The following is a 19,041-nucleotide window of genomic DNA, read 5'->3' as shown; positions in this document are numbered from 1 at the left end:
GGGCCGCTTGATGGGAGGATGCCTGTCATCGCACCGACTCAAATCTTCGCACGACCGATTGTGTGCGAAGGGATGCATGCGACCGTGCCTGTCGACAGGGTTGGGGGATGGTTTGCAGCTTGCGCGACGCCACAACCTCGTTGAATGTTGACATCAAACATGGAAAGCTGTGTCAGAGTTGCACGACTTGTTCAGGCGGACGTTGTATCTGATCCTTCCAGCTTCTACAAATATCAACCAATCGAGCATTGACAGACGACGCTGCCGGCAGGATCAGCAGTTCCGATTCCCAGATACATTGACGCAGCCACAAGCTTCTGTGCGCGGCGAGAAGGTTTGGATCGTCAGCAAACCGCCGTTAAGGTTTGACAAGACTAGCTTCGCGCCATCTGCTAAGCTATCGAGACGTTCGGGACGGAAAAGCAATAAGGAGGCGGCGTTTTGACATTGGAGAAGATAGCTTCCGGTCCCGTTTGTGCGGGAAGAAGCAACGATACCGGAGAGCCTATTCATCGACGCCCCGAGAGAAAGGTTTTACAAGAAGAAAGCCCGATGTCGCAGACCATGCTGAATCGCGGACTGCGACTTGGGTGCCAAACCTCTTCGAAGCTGGGCTAGGTCTCAAATGTCCAAAAGGTGCACTCAGCGAGACGGTCTGGGAGGCCCCAGGGCCGGTGGACAGAGACCGAATCGCTAATCTGAGCTTACATCGGAACGAGCTGGATGGGGATATGTCGGACCCCAGAAGCGGAAAGGTGGGTTGGTTAGGCGAGCGTGGCCGGGGCTGGTTCTGTGGATGGCTTTGATTGCAGCGGCTGGCCACGTTGATTCGCGCAGGACCGTTGGAAGGATCCTGCAAGACGCAAGACTTTTGCTTTTGTTGGTCTGACTTCTGGTGCTGCGCCGTAGGCTGAAATGTCGGGAATCCTTCAGGTCCACCAATAGATAAGACACTGGCACATGTGCAATAGGCAGGCCGCGGGTGCTCAAAGAACGTTGAGCGGTAAGTAATTGGAATGTCTAAGAGACGCCATCGCGTGTGGCCTGATATGGTGTATCTATTCAACTATGGGGTGGCTGTTGGATATCGATGGTTGACTGATGCAGCCAAGCGACTCGTGGATGACGGGGCTGACTGGTGGCCACTGGCAGGTGACGGCGGACAACTTGAGGGCAAGATAGTATGGGAGTCGCAGGCTTGAGGATATCCATTGATATTCAGAATGACTTTGCTTGATTTCACTTATCGAGCTGAAAAAACAGCCGTGGTTGTGGCGTCGTAGATTGCCCACGATGCGGGTGACGAGAACGCCCAATGGACGACTTCACAAGCCAAAAGTGTGAGGTGGTGTCTTGGAAGAAGCCAAAGTGTCGTCATGGTTGCCCGGATGGAGCACGGAGATGTTAAAGCCAAGACATTGAATTGCCTCCGAGACCTCTCATTTGATGGCAAAGTCTCCTGGTTGTTCAATATGATCCATCAAGAGGGAATGTTGTCGATGGTGGTGGCACGCAGTATGGATCATGGACGGGCTGAATGATTTGAAGTGGATGAACCAAGGCCAGTGCTCACCTCTTTTTCTCCGGATGCCCAGACCGAGGCTTCTCCAATAGCAGCACCGGGAAAGCGTCTTGTACTCACCATGTATCCAGAGGAAGGGTACGCTAATAGGAAGCTGCTGCGTCTGGCTCCATTTCTGCTGCCTTGTGGACAGTGGATAATCTCTTAAGTGACAGGACATGAACCACCCTCCACCCACCCGCCGCGAAAGACTCTCTCCACTGCCACGAAGCCTTTAAAAGAAGCTGCTTCACAGGTGCTTCCCCATTCGCCAAAGCTTCTTATCTCTCGGCACGGTGGAGGCTTGCGTTTAGCGTCATCTTGGCACTGATAAGGCCAGCCAGGGTCCGCTGGAACCAACCGAACCCATGCCCGTCATGCAAGGGTCCCCCCATGTCCCCCTTTCCCTTCTCACCTCGACCGGTTGAAATGGACTGGACCGTTGAAGGTGAGACTGACGGTCGACCAACTTTTACCGAAGGAAGCCTGAGGGAAGCATTGCAGGCAGCCTGTTGGGTGACATTGCACATCTATCCTGCTGCTGCATTTTACGGAGCCCTCGTCCAGTTCACAACCCAGGCCGTCGGGTTCATCCAAACATGGACCACCGGGAAATGCCCCTCATCGTCTAATTCATGCGCTCAACGTCACCAGCTCATCTCTATTCAATGAAATTCAGTCGTCTTATCTAGACATGAGGGATTCAATGTTTTCCATCGTCGATTGAGCACTTGTGAAGTCTTGTAAGAGACGGGTCGTAAAACTGGCCGTCATGCTGCACCTTTACGGTCGACCGCCACAATCCCTACCGTCTCATATCCGCGTCCCCATTCGCGTCCTGATTCGACTTCCATCCCCGCCCAGCCTGGACCGCTTCGGCTCAGAGAAGCCGGATAGCGCTTTTCTGCTCTTGTGATGCAGATAGTCTGATACCGCAGATATCGCAGCAATCTCTGATAGCTGGTCACCGATTGTCTGACACGTCTTTGCCCCTCCTTCTGGCCGTGCGCTGGCGCATTTTGATTCAGCTGTTGATCGCTTTCTGTCCTCGGGGTCAATCTCACCCCCCGCCATTCCCATGGACTTTTGGCCATCATTCTTGCCAAGCATGCCTCTAAGTGAAGATCAACTCAACGCCAGATCTCGACTTTGTGCCCAGCAGCCCCTCGCAACGCGAACAAAACTGTCAATATCGGAGGTCTACCATGGTTTCGAGAAGTGAAGTCGAAATAGGCCATCTTGAACTATTAAAACACTCTTCATCACGTCACACAGCGGCCGCACGGAGCTTTTAGAGTTCTTAGACCACACCTGTTCCTGCTCCTGCCGTCCCGTCAATCTGGTATCGTCCCACTGACTTGCGTTCTTGCGGGCGTTCTCACCCATCCATGTCTTGGCCGAACACCCGACCAGAACCACTCAAACCATCTGTTCGCCATCTGAGCGCTTGCCGTAGCCATTCACGTGTCTGCGGGCGCAAAACTCGCAGGTTACTTGTACCAGCTTGATCCCTCTCTTCAAATGTTTGGTGATTGCGCCGTGAGGGCTCATCTCCTAAGATATTCCAGCGATACTCGAACGATGCTCAATGACGGCATTCGCTCAAACTCCCTGACCACAACTGCAACAACCTCGCAAGCCGAGCCATGCTATATTTTGGAGAAGTCCACCGAACACGCTGATTACGATCCTGAATTGACAATGGATTATGCAAAAGGCTCACGCCGTGAGAGCGTTCTCTAGGTTTGACGGTGAGGGATACGATCAGCAACAGGTTGTTTCTCACTTTGGTCTACTGAAGAAACCAAAGTTCGTCTTACGAAATAGGCAAAACGAGCTTCAAATCGAGGTCTCTGACACCGATGCCAACCAGCGAACACAAGGTTCCGTTCGGTGGGAACGTGGACTCGAGATGAATTTCGCAAGTGCCACAAGGCTGATAAATTAGGCTTTCGAGTGAGCGCAGAAATGTATAGTAAGCAGACTAATCGCTGAAGCAAGTGAAGAGACTTGCAATTTGGCAGTCACATCCACTTTTGCATCTTTGAGATTTGAGACAGAAGACATTATTACTGTATGCAGCAAACACTGGTAGAGGATTCATCCATGCAAAACTTCATCTCTGGTATCCCTATGGATAATTATATCCCTCTTCTAGTCCTTAGCAGTGAAAAAAACGTCTAGAGAATATGGACGATAGTTGGCACGGCGTTGATGAAGAGGTTCTAGCTAGCAGTCTCGTGGGCATGGAGCAGCCCTTGTATGTTCTTCGTCACTAGCATTTGTAATCAATTCCGAGAACTATTTGTAAGGCTAAGAATCAGAAAGAAATTTTTTCCTTCATTGATTGATGTTAGGTTGTGTTGATGGTGGCGATTCCGTCAACGGCGTTTAAACAAGTTGCCGCTTGCTCTACGGGCTCTCGCAAGATACAGCAGCAGTGAGCGTGAACGGCGTCAAAACTACACCACGGGAGACAATATCCGTCCGCCATTCTTTTAGTGTCAAACTGACTCATAATGACTAAAGCAAATTGACAGAATAGCGACAGTAATTAGCTTGCAAGATTCTTCAAACATAGCATGTATATGTGGTTTCTAAAACACAAGCAACATCTTGCACACCTCTCTTGAGACTCTACTTACTGCAAAAGCCTTTTAAACATGTCTTTCCCCTCAAATACCCAGGCCTGGAAGGTCACCGACATTCGAAGCGACAACTTTGACGGACTTCAGCTGATTGAAGATGTTCCCGTAAGCAACCTAGGAGACCATGACGTTCTCGTCCAGATTGAGGCCGTTTCCCTCAACTACCGAGACCTGGCCATCCCCAGAGTACGCACTTCCGAAATTTACTCTAATCGCTTTCCGTTTCCCAAGTGCTGATAAACCCAAGGCTTATATCCGTTCGCGATGAAGACGCCTGTTATTGCGGGCTCAGATGGCGCAGGCACGGTTTTGGCTGTTGGGCCAAGGTCAAAGACTTCACTGCGAGTGATAAGGTCTGCACCTTGTTCAACGAACTTCATCAGACCAATCCTATCACACCTGAGGCCGTGGGTAGTGGTCTGGGCGGAGCCGTTGATGGCACTCTGCGCAAGTACGCCGTGTTCCCTGGCCATGGCCTGGTCACTGCTCCATCGACTTTGAGTTCCATTGAGGCTAGCACCTTCACTTGCGCGCCTTTGACGGCGTGGAACGCTCTTTTTGGTTTGAAGAAACTGAAGGCGGACGATTGGGTTCTCACTCAAGGCACTGGCGGCGTCAGCCTGGCTGCTATTCAATTCGCTGTCGCGACAGGGGCAACAGTCGTTGCAAGTACATCTTCGAGCGAAAAGGCTGACACCTTGAAGAAGACGGGTGTTTCTCAGGTCATCAACTGTCGAGATGTTGCCGAATGGAGATACCGCCAGAGTACTTACCCCGAAGGGACTTGGCTTCGATGATATTCTCGAGATTGGCGGAGCAGCTACTGTGGCCCAGGCATTAAAGGCAATCAAACTCAAAAGCCTCATCACGATAATTGACTTCTTGAACTCCGCCGGGAATGACAAACAGCCAAACTTCATTGAAGCTCTGAGCCATATTCCCGTCGTTTGGGGTATCTTTGTCGAGTCTCGGGAGCAATTTACGGAAATGAATCGTGCAATCGATGATTGGAAGGTCAAGACTGTTGTAGATGCCAAGGCCTTCCGCTTTGGAGAGGCAAAGGTGGCTTATGAGCACCTTTGGGGGAAGATGAACTTTGGAAACTTCGGAAGGTTATTGTCAATATACAACGTCATTTACTTGCCGCTTGAAAGAATCTTTGCAATCGGGCGACGACATATTAACTTGATTATCTACGTATATAACGTATGCCATAGCAAAGAGTGCGAGCTTAGTCCAATCTCATTTGCTGGGCTTATATTACATATGGCATGTGCGGTGAATTAGTGATTAGTTTAACCTCACATTTGTTATGCTTTTTCATTTGACGAAATATTACTAGCGAATTTGTTTTCACTTACAGCAAACTTATTTAGCAAAAGAAATTCAATCAATCCTGGTTGAGCATCTGTGACTTTCTATATGTCTGCTGTACTCCAGTAATAGTGCCTAGTTTGTAATGTTAGCTAGGTTGGTTCATGTCGGCATCGGTTGTGTCAAGTAGCTGGAAGCTTTACAACAGCCAAGGCATGACGGTTGGATGCGGCGGATAATGGGGGCGTTCGACCGTTGTTACATTTGGAGTTTGCGTCAATTGCAGTTGATCGAAACAGCAGGCCGAGAATAGCATACTTTCCAGTCTGTGCAACACGAGAGATTTCTGTTCGGCGATCTGTGTTGTTTTGCTTAATAACTAAGTTGACTAGTTGTAATAAGCAGCTTAATAATCGCCTCACACCCGTGTTTAGAAGTGTGAAATAGCAGTGTACGGCGATGCTCCTCGGCTTGATTAACATCGTAATTACTAGTCTTTAGGAGAAAGTATTAGTTTGCCGGACCTGCTCTACAGGAGGCAGATGATAGTAGGGCCGCATGTTGAGTGTCTATATCGGCAGCGCCGGCCTCTGCTAGCTCAAGAAGCAGAGCAACAAGCGTTTTGTTCCCAAGCTCTACAACATAAGATAAAAGGCCTCTTTTTTCAGAGAATGTGAACTCGCGACAATATTTGTGCCATATGTTTCCGTAGTGATGGTTTGATGTATGCAAGGCTTTGAGTGCCAAGCTGTTGGGATTATTCTCCTTATGGGCGGTCAGAAATGCGTGTACAGCTTCATAACTCTCTGTAACTAGAGCCGCGAGGACCGGAGCTCCATATCTCTCTCATCTTCGACTCTGAAGCATGCTAGCTTTGTGCGCTCAATGCTTATGAGGTGGGCTCTGTTGCGCTCAGCTAGGATGTATAGGAGAGTAGCATTTGCGGTGTGTCGACATCTTTCACGCCTTTCGAAAAGATTGTCCAGAACTATCCAACTAGCCAGATCAAATGTCTGAAGGAAGCTGACTTGACTGACTCCTGCTGCTTCCGCTGCATCGGAATGATACAGGACTTGCTGCGCCGCATACCGCAAAAAGGGCAATCTCTTCTCTGCCGAATTACGCAGCTCGTCGGCTTCTTCGGGCGAGGCGTTTCTAAGAGTCTTGCCAGTTTCCATGGACGTTGCAATACTTAGGTAATTGAGGCAGCACTGCTTCAATCTTTCGTGGCATTGGCCGGCAAAGTTGCTCCCAAACTCGGACCAAATCTGACTCAGCCCATTGTGCTTCAGAAGAAAATCTCTCACCGATTCGTGGATAAACTGGACTCTTGGGGCCTTTGATTTGGTAACTTCAGTGAGGCCCTTGGACGAGTCAAGGATGAATCGCTTCATGGTATTACTTGTTATACCCTCTGATTCCCAGCCAGATAAGGCTTCAGAACAAGTTTCGTCTCCAGACAGTATCGCAAAATACAACTGTTCTGGGCTCAGCGGCTCTTTTGCGAACAGCACCCATTGAATGCATAGAAGCAAGTTGTTTCTGCGGCGACAATCGCGGACCAAGACATCTCGAAACAGAGTATCAAGGTCGCCGGGAATTTCTCGAAGTCGTTGTCGAAGTTCGTGTGTGTGGCCACCATCGGATTCTTTGTTCAAGATATTCACAACTAGAACAACCCACATAAAAACTCCAGATGCCTTTTCTTGGAGTTCATCGCGGATCTTCTGGGCAGCGTTACTGTCCTCGATCTTCAACTTGTCACTTATATAGTTGACAATGTCGTTCTGATGCCCTCGCTGTGTTTCCAGAATGAGGCTTACTGCTTTCGAAATCGTGATGTGAGGGTAATGTCTGCTGGAGAGACAAACTTGGAACCAGATCTTTCTTTGTGAGGTTCTCTCGCCGAGGTGCTCGAAAAACGAGACCATGTCTCGAATTTGATCTTCATCGCATTCATCCAACGCATCTACAAAACAAGTAACGGATGAATCCTCAAGATATAGGACGGCATCTTCAAATATGTCTTTGAGGAAATCGACGGTCCACTCGCGGGATCCAGCGGTGCGTTGCACCAAAGTTGTAATAAAGTCCAAGCGCGTCTGAGGTTGCGGGAAGTCTTTAACAAGTTGGTAAAGTAGTGATCGGTACATCCCTAATGTCGACTTCTCCAACTGATTGCCTCGCGCATGGAAGAAGAAGGTAAGTAGAGTGCTTTCCTTAATTTCGTTTCGATGATGTTTAGAGAGAGCTTTCATCAGTGTTGATTTTCCCCCTCCTGGCTTTCCTTTGATCCACAAGAAGCCATGATGTTGGTCGCGTTTGGTATGATCCAGCCAGTCAAGATACTCCGAACTTGTCAGCACCCATTTGCAGGTGCTTTCGTGTGCTCTCTTAATATTATATTGTCGAGAATCCATTTGGTCGAATTCCAAAGACTCTAGCAGTTGTTTCTTACGTCTGCCAATTATACTTTCCTCGTCAACTGACGTCGCAACTGGTGACGAGGAGCGTGGTGGACTGAGCTCATGCAGGAAGTCTTTTGCATATGCAGCAGCAGCTATTGCTGCGTATCCTTGCCATTTCTTGTTCTTGTGGGAATCTGAGTAGTCGCATATGCCTCGAATAACTATGCAAGGAAAGCTGTTACTTAGGCCCGCAGCTTCCATCTCGAAGCATAGGAAATTGTGTTCAGTAGCAAGCTTGTCGCGAGTTATAGCGTCCTTCATCACCTGGTTGGCTGAGGCAATCACGCCGTAATGAACGACAAGTTTGTCCATAGCCCGTGGAGGTCTCTCTACGAGCTTTGAAGGGTCGTATCCACAGACTGCAACGCAGGGCCCTTCTGAATCTGCAGGATGGACAACATCGCTTTGGTACAGGTTGTCGCTGTCCGGGCCTGGGTGGGCATAATCATTCCTCAAGTTGGGGTTCTTGTCAAGAATGTCATTGATCGTTTCTTCGATTTGGTGCCCTTTCCTCCTGTGCCGAGCCTGGAGTCCATTGGCCGCGGTACTCAAGCGCCGTGGCGTTTGGTCCAATGTGCCAGTTTGCTGAAAGCTTTGACCTTGTATGGTTTTTCCAAAGTCGTATTGGACCACACTGCTCTGCCCATTACGAGCAGTACCGACTACAATATCGCCAAGGCGGATGTCGTTGTTCTCGGTTGGAGCGCCACCACCGATACCCACCATCAGGCCAATTGTGACGTTGGGAAAGCTGTGCATCATGTCCCTTGCAACAGCCGTCGCGGCGGACGTGCCATACCCTGGCAAGACGGCCATGACAACGTTATGTCGCCCAATCTTGCCCAGTGTATAATGGCCCGCATCTTGTGAGGGGAGGTTGTGAGGGCACTCGTGCTCTTCGTCCAAAAGCGCTTGTCCCGCAACGTATTCCGTCACTATGGCGCAGATCCAACCCACAGTATATTCGCGACGCGCGAGTCTAGGTCTCGCCTCTTGTACGGCCTTGCGCCGCTTATTAAGACCGGGTCGTAGTTCATGTTCGCGGTTGTCATGAACATATTCTCGTTTCGGGTGCTCCATTCGAACAGCTACGTAGTGGTACCGACTTCGTCACAGGAAACGGGAGACGCAAACGGGCGAGGGTGTGATGCATCAGGCTGTGAGGGAAGTTAGCGTCATTTGGCTTGTTGGAAATTCTGCCAGTTCCCTACTTTGCAGAGGCGTTGAGCTTCCAGACTGGATTTCATGGAAGTGGTATCAAGGCTTCCACGTATTTGTCGGCGAAGGCCAACGATGCACATTTGCAGCCATCAGGAGAATGCGCGCGAGCGGAGAAAATGGCGAGGGGCAGCAGAAAAAGAATCTTGTCGTGCTCTCCAGCCTGATTGAACCCGTTCCGTCTCACTGCAGCGACTGTGTCACCTTCACATCTACTGCAGGTGTTATTGGCGAGGGGCCCTACTAGCAGCACCCTGCCTTTTGTACTGGCAACTGCCTCATGATTCTCCGCCTAGTAGCCTGTCTTGGGTAGGTATCAGCCGCCAAGCTTCGCGCCTCACCGATTCGCTCGAAGTACCACCAATGGGAGCGGCAGGTTATTTTGCAGACAAGCGTGTGGCCAGTCCTTAAGGGACCGAGTGGCATTATCTCACGAAACTAGCGGGCGATCTCGACCAGCTTTTCATAATGTTGCCGAGCACGGGGGGCAATGTTAGCTTCTATCGTCTGGCACTTTCCAAGATACCGTCTGCAATACTGCGTTTAATCTAAATACGAGCATTATTTGACGAAACTTGGCGGCTGCGTAATTTGATAAGTCTACTGTACGATCTCGCCGCTGGCGACGTCCCGGGCGTCGAACTCGTGGCGTCGGCCGGGCATTTCACAGCGTACTCGAACAAGATCCCCAATTTCTTCACACTTGAGAGGACTCGCATTAGCAAGCTTTGGCTCCTAAAGAGAGTAGTAAGTAATGCGATGTATGATAGTATCATCTGTTTTAGGCCTGGCAGCACCATTCGATCTTCGATGGTAGTATTGCTACGGACTCATCACAGTAGTTGTAATTGTAAACTCTTGATCGACCCGGATGACAGAACGCGTCCTTCGAGACGCGTTGCCTTTCTGTCCTTCCCGCACTTGAATGGGAACAAGCTCCACGTCGCTACGATTGCTCTTCTTCCCATCTGACCAGGAATCGTCTTCCGATTCTCTGCCTCTGCGTCCTGAACGGCAGGTTTCTGCAAATGCAGGTCTATTGATCTCAATGCCGCTCTCGTCGTCACCTCCTGGTCTTGGATTGGCTTCGTGGTGTCTGTTATGTAAACTGTGGTTATGACCGTAAGACCGTTTAGCGGCAGAGTTAGCGTCAAACCGTAGTCGGAGGTATTGACGTAATGATGGGATACAAGCAACTATCAGCGCAATGTGCTCGTCAAGAATAGCCCATATTTCTTGGGTAGATGTCTGTTAGCACTTGAAGTCCCAGGGGTATCTTGAAAGTAGGTATAGGCTCAAGTTTGAGCTAAACTGATGGAGAAAGCTTACGAATCATGGTGAGCGATTTTGAGGACGTTGGCTCAAGTTGTATACTCAAAAACCTCGCTAAGCTAACGGCAATATCAATCAGACCCAGGGCGAAAGTTGTAGAAATGCCAATCATGGTGCTTCTCTTCATCTGTAAACCCTTGAGAATGAAGAATGGCATAGCCAGTACTTCCCACACTCGTTAGCACTCACTTGTGGAAGCCTGGCAGCGGAACTCTCGACTAACTGCATAGATTCGCACTGAAATGGAATGCCCACGACACATGGAAGATAGTTGTCATGATTTGGATGCTGCAGAGACCTGACGGGTTCAAAAACGACCTGGAGAGGCAGCATTAAGCAAGAGACTAGAGGAAGGGCTTTTCAAGGGTCACCATACCAATTACGCTCGATGGGCCAGCAAAGGAATAACTGTAATGAAATCGAAACGATATAACCCGAGACGCAATAGACAATTGTGGCGTAAAGCATTTTGCGCAAGACCGTCATAAATGGTGGGAATAATTGGAGGTATGTCGCGAGTAGTGCAAATTTGCAGAAGTAAAGAGCGCTGAAGAAGGGGAAAATGGTCACCCAGATTAACTGAACTCTAGACATGAGCCTCTTCTGATATTGGGTTCAAGTGGATGCATGCGTGTTCACTCACCTTTCTCACATGTTCAACCTTAGCAGGGTCGGCCTCCCAGTTGAAGAGGGTGTAATTGATATCAGGATGCAGTACGTCTTCGTTGCGCATAAGAATAACCAGAACAGCTTGTGCTAGACAGCTAAACCATGCGATGACCAAAAGTCCATCGCTGAGTGCGAGAGGCTGTGACTGGATCTGCAGCCGAAGCCACAGTCGTGCTAGGATGAGAAGACCTGACAAACCGAGCAGCGTGAACAAGCAGCCCTAACAACAGTGATCTCAATGTCAGCCTCGCCACATCTAAACTTTCACCGCTGAAAAGGTAGGAAGCATACTAGCACTCCAGCAGCAGAGGGTGCTGCCATACTACTGATCATTGGCGAGGAATCGTCGTTGTGATATGTGGAGAGTATTGGAAATGCACCATCTACTCGTAGTATAGATTACAACAAAAAAACAAAAGCGCCAAATGGAATGGATCGAGTTGAGAACTTATTCCGTGTCAAGCAGCATTCAATCGCAGTATCGTAGCAACTTGAGTTAGGATGCAATAGACCCGGAGACTGCATTCCAGATGGCTACACGGACAGTAAAGTCAACGCATCAGAAGATTGGGTCTGTTGATGAATTTTTCCAGGCCCTGGAAATTTAAAATCACACGAGGACTGTTCCTGCCAGGGTTCGACTGCCCCTTGTATTCGTAGTGACTTCTGCAGCAAGCAGTACTGGGAAACCAACGCAAGCGATGTCGACAAGGTTTATGACAAAGTGTTGCGAAATTTTTACCTTGCGATAACCCCCATGCTGTTGTTATCCGGATGTATCCGGCAGGTCTACGGAATTGGACTTACTAGCCACGTGGCCTGGGATTTTGTCGGACCTAACGTGTTCGAAAGAAAAAACGAGACCGCTTGAGAGTTGGGTCTAGCCTCAATTTTCTTGCTTGCGCGTATCTTTTCCATTCTTAAGGGGGAAAAAAGAAGAAAAAAAATAGAAGCGAAGTTGATTATCAGCTCCAAAGTTCTGTAAAGCTATAGATGTCTTGATCTAACATCCAGATGGCAGAGACTGAGCTTGGCTGGGCTACGCAGCCTCGCGCAACATGGCTCGCACCGCCAAGTGAGATCAGCAGTTCAGCACAGCTACCGTGCTCGTGTTCACGGAGACAAATGAGCTGCGGCCGTTTAAGATTGCAAGCCCCATCAAGCCGAGGCAGATCTGCGTACGAGTGTGCCGGATTTTGCAGGAAACGAGTCATTTTCACCGCTTCAGTCGGCCATCTTCGGCCCCACTACCCGGGATTCAGGCCCCATTTTCTATGCCGACCGGGGTTGGCATTCAGCATAGATTCGGAACTGTCCTCGGGGCCGCCTTCACTGGTGCAGACGTTGGTTATCCCCTGTGACCCTGGCAGATTGTGAGTCTGCTATCGGCGGCCCAAAGTCCTACAAAGCCGATGCTTATTCTCAACATGATAATCGATTACCGTTTACGGTGTGGCTTCTGTTGGCCTTGTTTCACTTCCTCCCAGTTAATCTCATGACCTCCATGATGCTTGAAGACTTTTTCGAAACCTCAGCTCTAGTTTCTGCCGTCTTCTTCGCGGGCTTAAACTTCTTCGGTTCGTTCAGTGTTCTTGCCAGCTGTTGCAGAAACAAACGCCCGGCTCGACGCCGTTCTACAATTACTCGCGGTGGCTTCTATTACCCAATGGGCCACCGCGCAAACCATCATTGTCGATGGGGTTACAGTTGGTGGATTTCTGAAAGACAGGCTCTGGGTAAGATATCATGTCACGCACTTTGAACGCAACGAAAGAAAAAGTCGCCCCGGCCGTTAGCTACGTCTCCCGAGAATTTCTCCCTGAAGAGTCTCTTCAACTGACGGATCAAGCTCTCGTCAATCTCACAAGGTTAGTTCATACTGAAGTCTCATATTTTGATTCCGGCGGCAATACCACTGGAAAATGTCAAGTTCATCTCAAAAGCGTGTTACTGAGCGCTGCAAGATGTGTTCCTGAGACCTCCTCTGGCCCAACAAAAGCTCCTGGAAAGCTTTCAATTTATTCCTGAGCGACATTTTAACCAAGACTGTTTCTATCGTTTCCTCATACGTTGATGATTTCGGTAATCAGGACGCCTCTAAATGCGCAATCAACAGTACTAGATAGAACGATTCGATGTTGTAATGAGTCAACTTCAGGGATATGGGCCTACCACGCGCACTATCTGAGCTGATACTCGTGTCCAGCATTTCTAACTCGACCTCGGTAATGATTTCCTTCTATCAAGGGCTCGGATGTCTCCCTTCTGAGAACTATTACACCAACTGCACTTTGAGAGGATTTCCGGAGTACGTTGTTAAAGCGTCCAAGGTAGCCCAGATGCAGCATGCGGCCAACTCCGCCCGCACTCATACCTTGCGCCTTGTGGCCACAAATACCGGCCACGATTTCAGCGGCCGATCTCTTGGTTCTGGTGCTCTAATAATCTGGACGAAAAAGCTGAAAAGACTTGAGTTCTACAAAGGTTACAGCCCCCCAACGCACACAAGATCTGCGATGAAGGTCGGAGATGGAGACCTTATCTACGAACTTGACGAAGCTGCAGATGCGCATGGTGTCGTTGTGATTGGAGGAGAGTTACATTGCGGGTGGCGGGCACTCCCTTGTCAGCCCATTGTACGGTCTTGCTGCTGGCCATGTCCTCGGCATCGACGTTGTGATGCCCGATGGTAAATCCATCCCAACGAGTGGGAAGAAGACACCTGTTTTGGGCTCTCCGGGGAGGTGGCAGAGGCACCTTTGGCGTTGTGACTTCGTAGTTCATCAAAGCCCATCCCAGCTTACCCGTCATCTTCGTTGCCAGTTTCAGCTTCGGTATCAACGGTTCTAGGGTCGGGCACCTATGAAGCATTCTGGGAAGCTGGGCGAGCTGACTGGGAGATGATGCCCACTTTCAACGCCCGTGGAAACTACCAAGATTGGTTATTTCACACCCAAATAGAGGTGGGTAGTGAGGATTGGTACGTGACGGGTCACTTGGACGGGTTGCCTACACCAAATGGTCGTCTTTGTCTTGTGTAGGGGGTCAGCCTGATCTGCCTGCATTGCTGCCATTCGTTCCAAGCATTGCTCAGTGATAGTCGACACAACGAGGAATGCAATAATCTCAAATAAAAAATGGACCCGCGGTGCTAAGCCCTGCTAGCTCAGCTGATTTGCTCTTGACTACTCCCCAGTCTGTTGTCATACTTGATTGGTTCCAAAGCAATTCCTCACGTTGAAATGGTCAACCGGCCAATGAGTTGAGACAAATGACCAAGACAGGCGTTATGCTCACGTCGAGTTAAGCTCGCCGAGACGACGGAAATCTTTCGCGACGTTGAACTGTCCGAATTGTCCGATCCCGATCGGTGAGCCAAACCGGCCCCGTGGGAGATCACACGTCAGCGTGTCAGACCCAGCCTCAAAGCCCATCGCAGGTCAATCGGTGATGCTGCGCCCACCACTAATACAAACCAATCATATTACACTAGTCTTTCGACTGAAATTTGTCATCCCTAACCTCTCGGGCGCTCATCAGCCTGCGTGCGGTAAGCTGGGCTGCGCGACGGGCAATGTTGAAGCACAGAGCAATCATCGTGGTTTATCCACATGAGAGTCAACGACGCTGATGTGATTGATTCGACGTGGAGATATTTGGAATACACACAAAAGGATATCATGATCGATTCTGTATCAGTTTCAACAGCTACCTATATATACGGATCTGCCGCGACGGGTCATCGATGGTCTTCACTCAGAGCAAGCACAACTACCAGCATAAGTAATACAGCTCGCTCAATTCTGAACACAATCATCACCTTCAAATTCAACTCCATCCTCACTTTCAAAACCAAAAATGCTCACCAGCGTCATTAACACCGTTTTCACGACCACCCTGGCTCTGTCTGCCCTGGGAGCCGCTGCTCCTCACCGCAGAGACAACGGCTCGACGCCAGGTCTCAGCCTGACAGCTCAATTGCAACTTGCCGACACGTATGTGAACTCGTGGATTGTGTAGGCATTGCTGACAAGACAATCAGTGCGGTCGACAGGTATCGCCTTCTTCCGAGCGACGAGGACTTTGTCTTTGACTTCAAAAAGACTCAGTCCTTCTTTGCCAACCGCCAAACCTTTCCTGCCCTGACCGGTCTTGGTGGCAGCATGGCTATCGCGGAAGTTCCTGGTAATTGTGGATCTCAGACCCGGCTTTTCATCAGACACTAAGAATTACACAGCCTGCAGTATGAGCTTCCTTCACACTCACCCGCGAGCCAGTGAGCTATTCGCCGTGGTCTCCGGGCGTATCCTCACCGAAATGGTCACTGAAGCCGACGTGGTTGGAGCCGATGGCAAGCCGCGAGTAATTCACGCCGACCTTGGGCCTAGTCAAATGACTGTTTTCCCTCAGGGCGCCTTCCATACTCAGGTTAACCCGGAGTGCAGTCCCGCCTCTGTTGCGGTCTCGTTCACCTCGGAGGAGGCAGGCGTGGGTCTCATCGCGAGCCAAACTTTTGCTCTGAGCGACGATGTCATTGAGCGTTCCTTCGGAAACACCATCGCCGGCGAAGACATTGACAAGGTGCGAGATGCTATTCCAAAGGGAATGGCTATCAAGGTGGATGAGTGCTTGAAGAAGTGCGGCATTCAGAAGCGTGCTGCTTAGGATCTGGCGCAGAAACATCTCTAGGTCCATGAGTGCAAGAAACATTGCGCTCTAAGGCTTTATACAACCATCCCTTTAACCTTTCCTTTTCTTTTGTTTTTCACAAATATTGGCCAAGTTTTCCTGTCCTTTCTCACAACATCAATCATTACCTTTTTACAATCACTTAACCACCTGTTGAATAGCTAGGTGGGATATATAGCAGAATAGAAGAGAACAAGCTCGGCGTCTGATGCTTCCTCACATACAAATTCGGGTCCCGACTGTTCCATAGCAATTGGTGTGTGACGCAAGAGAAGGGCCCAATTTCCCCTGAGGTCAGGCCCGAAGTCGGGGCAATATATCTTGGCAACATATCATCTGCGAGGCAAGACTTGCAGTTCTGAATAGGGCCGAACGTTCGGCAAATTTAACAAGCATGGTGTAGCCGGCAACGGGGCAGCAGCGGATGTCATGACGTGTGCGGAGCTCCGCTGGCATAGGGGGAGGGTCTGTGGTCCTTGGGTCTTGGGTCTGGAGCCGGTGATCTCGGCCCCCGACTACCGTTGCACGTGTTAGTCAATGTTACTTCGTGAGAGAGTAACGCCGACTTTTGTTATATCGTGAGCGGATCTCATGTACAGTTTTTTCCTAGTATGGCGTAGCGACGCGGTTGATTGGTGGAAACGTCTCTCTTAACCGTGATTGCTATTCTCTACGGCCTCTATACTGGATGCCGGTAACTCCAAGGGGAACTCTTGGGAGGAAGGCTGGAATCACCATAGTATTCTTTTCGATGATCGCGCTCATGATGAGAGTGATTTTTTTTTGGATATAAAGTGTGATCATGCAACCCAACTAGATAGTGTATGGAATGAGACCACCAGCGGCTTCTTCTCGATTGAGCTCTTTGTACAATCTCTTCAGCAAACCTTCCTCGAGATGTATCTGTCAGCCAAGGCTGTGGCTTTTGCCTTGCTCACGCTGCAATTCGGAGCAGTTCGTGGCCAGCAGCTTAAGCCCATGATTCTCGCAGATACCAACCGCGACGGCATCGTGGATGACAGCGACGCCACGGATAGAGCATTCTGGACCTCTTCTCGCGGCGCAATCTTCCTACCAAACGTCGGCGACTCTCTTAACCGTTGTCCTAATCAGGATCTTCAGGGAAATCCTCTCAGCATTCACGAACTAGCATCTTGCCACGATGCTTCTGGCCACCTACTCATTGAGCCAAGCCTGGTTGCTCCCCTGAAGACGATCCCATTGGAAGTTTCAAACGACACTATTGCCCATATCTATGCCACGCCTGACGCCGCATCTGAAAGGATTCGTCTCTTTTACATGAACGATTCGTCCGCCAACCCCGCCGAAACTGCCTCTTGGAGCTTTGTGGATCCCGAGTTTACCTTCAACGCAAGCCATGTCCAAGCCGGCATCACTCTCGGAATCGATGGGCGCGAGTTTGTGAAGGATTCGACAAAATGGGACGGCAAAGTGAGGGTGCATTTCGATGTTCACACTAACGGCACTGTCATTTCCGACGCCGTTGAGCTCAAGGTGGCCCCAGTTCTTACACACCACCATCTCCAACGTGTCAGCGCCTTTGTCAGTACCGCAGCAAACGAGTCCGATCCCGTACAGCTCGGTTTTATCGGCCAACTTGATGAAGTGCGGAAGGCAGCAGGGATTCAGGAGCCGTTGTATTTGTTCAATCAGAGTGACGATATTTGGGCACAGGACTTCGTGGAACCAGCGTATGCTAGCATGCCTGGACCCAACGGCCAACCAATCTCTCTCAGAATTATGCTGAGGTCGGCACAGTCAGTCCGCACTGCTGGCCGACAGGTCTTTGAGCAGCTTCGCGGAAAAGGCGTTGGCGGTTTCCAACCTGAGGGCGGACGTGGCGGCTACGGCGACCGAGAAATTAACGCATACGGCAACCTCGAAACAATCCCACCCTACACGTCCAAGAGTGGAGTAAAATATCCCGCCGGCCGGATCATCCATGGCAAGCATTACGACAAGATGCCAGCGGAAGCAACGATCGCCTTCTTGGAAGGCCAGGAGCTCCAAAAGCCTCTTTTCCTTGAGTCCGGCTGGCTAATTATCGGTCACGTTGATGAGTTCGTCCAGTTTCTACCTTCCAACGAGACAGGCCTTGGATTCACAATTGGTATCGCTGACACCACGTCCGCCCTCGACTTGCTCAGAAATACCTCAGCAGCGGGGCATGGTGGCGTGCGAGCAATTTCTTTCAACGGATCTGTTGAAGGGGCTTTTTCTATCACAGAAGAAGAGCTGACCATGACGATTGACGAGCTTCTCGCAAATGAAACCTTTCACGAGGTCAACGCTTACGCGCAGAGGCATATTGACGCCAATCTTGGAATCCTTCTCGCTGAGATACCTATCCTCAGAGACCATGTCATCCGTATTCCCTCGCTGTTTAAGGCTCCCAACGTGACCTCGATTTCATCCTTCACAGAAACGGTCATGAAGGATGAGTATCTTCTGGCCAGCTTCAACCCAGCGGCTATCAACGGCGTCGTGTTGGATAACTATTACGTGAGTCCCAAACCTTGGGGCCCGCTGGTTGAGGGGAAAGACATCTTCGAGGTTGCCGTGCGCGAGGCATATGCAAAGGCTGGCATGGAGGTCGGGTTTGTGGACGATTTCATGTCGCATCACCACACATTCGGTGAGGTTCATTGTGGAAGCAACACATTCAGAGAGACGAATGTAGCGTGGTGGGAGTAAGGCTGACATTCTCGTGGTGTACGGGAATGAGAGGAGAGGATGAGAGGGGCCTGGGGGTCATCATTCTAATAGGCTATGTAGCGGAGAGATCTGTAGCATAACTAGGACGATGTGCTCTGCAGTAAATCACATTCCGTTCGTCCTCCAAATCTTCCCCGGCGCCTATTCCGAACCTAGTCTGCCCCTTCCCGTGATTTCAGTGCATAACATCAACTCTCCTGGTCTGACTCGGATTGCTTCTCAATTTTTGGATTGCGGGGCAAATGGTTACTTCTCAGTGATAGCGGACACGATAGACGTCAACCATACCCTGTGTCATCAAGGCTCGAGCTGCGAGGATGGCAGTCTTAGGGCACGAGTGGTTTGATAAAACTAGCTGACTCGGGAGCATGCTTTTTCTGCTCAAAAGCGCCAGAATACCAATAAT

The 19,041-nt window shown here is 50.0% G+C and overlaps 6 protein-coding genes across 6 annotated transcripts; 3 read left to right on the top strand and 3 right to left on the bottom strand.

The window, feature by feature from the left end:
* Positions 1-2,331: 2,331 nt before the first annotated feature.
* On the bottom strand, positions 2,332-2,671 carry CGGC5_v004775 (uncharacterized protein; the record flags this gene model as incomplete). The annotated part of the gene is made up of 2 exons (XM_066151344.1): positions 2,332-2,570; positions 2,626-2,671. 2 exons carry the CDS (start codon positions 2,669-2,671, stop codon positions 2,332-2,334), a joined length of 285 nt encoding a protein of 94 aa, XP_066009222.1.
* A 1,553-nt stretch (positions 2,672-4,224) lies between these two features.
* On the top strand, positions 4,225-5,006 carry CGGC5_v004774 (Zinc-type alcohol dehydrogenase-like protein; the record flags this gene model as incomplete). Its single annotated transcript, XM_032024837.1, has 2 exons — positions 4,225-4,395; positions 4,536-5,006. The coding sequence occupies 2 exons, from the start codon at positions 4,225-4,227 to the stop codon at positions 5,004-5,006; spliced, it is 642 nt and encodes a 213-aa protein (XP_031893168.1).
* Positions 5,007-6,335: 1,329 nt separating this feature from the next.
* On the bottom strand, positions 6,336-9,071 carry CGGC5_v004773 (Vegetative incompatibility protein HET-E-1; the record flags this gene model as incomplete). The annotated part of the gene is made up of 1 exon (XM_032024726.1): positions 6,336-9,071. The coding sequence occupies one exon, from the start codon at positions 9,069-9,071 to the stop codon at positions 6,336-6,338; it is 2,736 nt and encodes a 911-aa protein (XP_031893167.1).
* A 960-nt stretch (positions 9,072-10,031) lies between these two features.
* On the bottom strand, positions 10,032-11,543 carry CGGC5_v004772 (Satratoxin biosynthesis SC1 cluster protein 4; the record flags this gene model as incomplete). The annotated part of the gene is made up of 6 exons (XM_066151343.1): positions 10,032-10,444; positions 10,539-10,706; positions 10,765-10,859; positions 10,918-11,120; positions 11,185-11,430; positions 11,502-11,543. 6 exons carry the CDS (start codon positions 11,541-11,543, stop codon positions 10,032-10,034), a joined length of 1,167 nt encoding a protein of 388 aa, XP_066009221.1.
* Positions 11,544-15,068: 3,525 nt separating this feature from the next.
* On the top strand, positions 15,069-15,875 carry SR1A-2 (Spherulin-1A; the record flags this gene model as incomplete). The annotated part of the gene is made up of 3 exons (XM_032024612.1): positions 15,069-15,205; positions 15,253-15,395; positions 15,448-15,875. 3 exons carry the CDS (start codon positions 15,069-15,071, stop codon positions 15,873-15,875), a joined length of 708 nt encoding a protein of 235 aa, XP_031893172.1.
* A 921-nt stretch (positions 15,876-16,796) lies between these two features.
* On the top strand, positions 16,797-18,614 carry Padi2 (Protein-arginine deiminase type-2; the record flags this gene model as incomplete). The annotated part of the gene is made up of 1 exon (XM_032024500.1): positions 16,797-18,614. The coding sequence occupies one exon, from the start codon at positions 16,797-16,799 to the stop codon at positions 18,612-18,614; it is 1,818 nt and encodes a 605-aa protein (XP_031893171.1).
* Between the last annotated feature and the right edge of the window lie 427 nt (positions 18,615-19,041).

This window comes from Colletotrichum fructicola (genome assembly GCF_000319635.2).
Source record: "Colletotrichum fructicola Nara gc5 chromosome Unknown KSG_Nara_v1_contig03, whole genome shotgun sequence".
NCBI lineage: Eukaryota > Fungi > Ascomycota > Sordariomycetes > Glomerellales > Glomerellaceae > Colletotrichum > Colletotrichum fructicola.
This window is presented reverse-complemented; position numbering and strand designations above follow the sequence as displayed.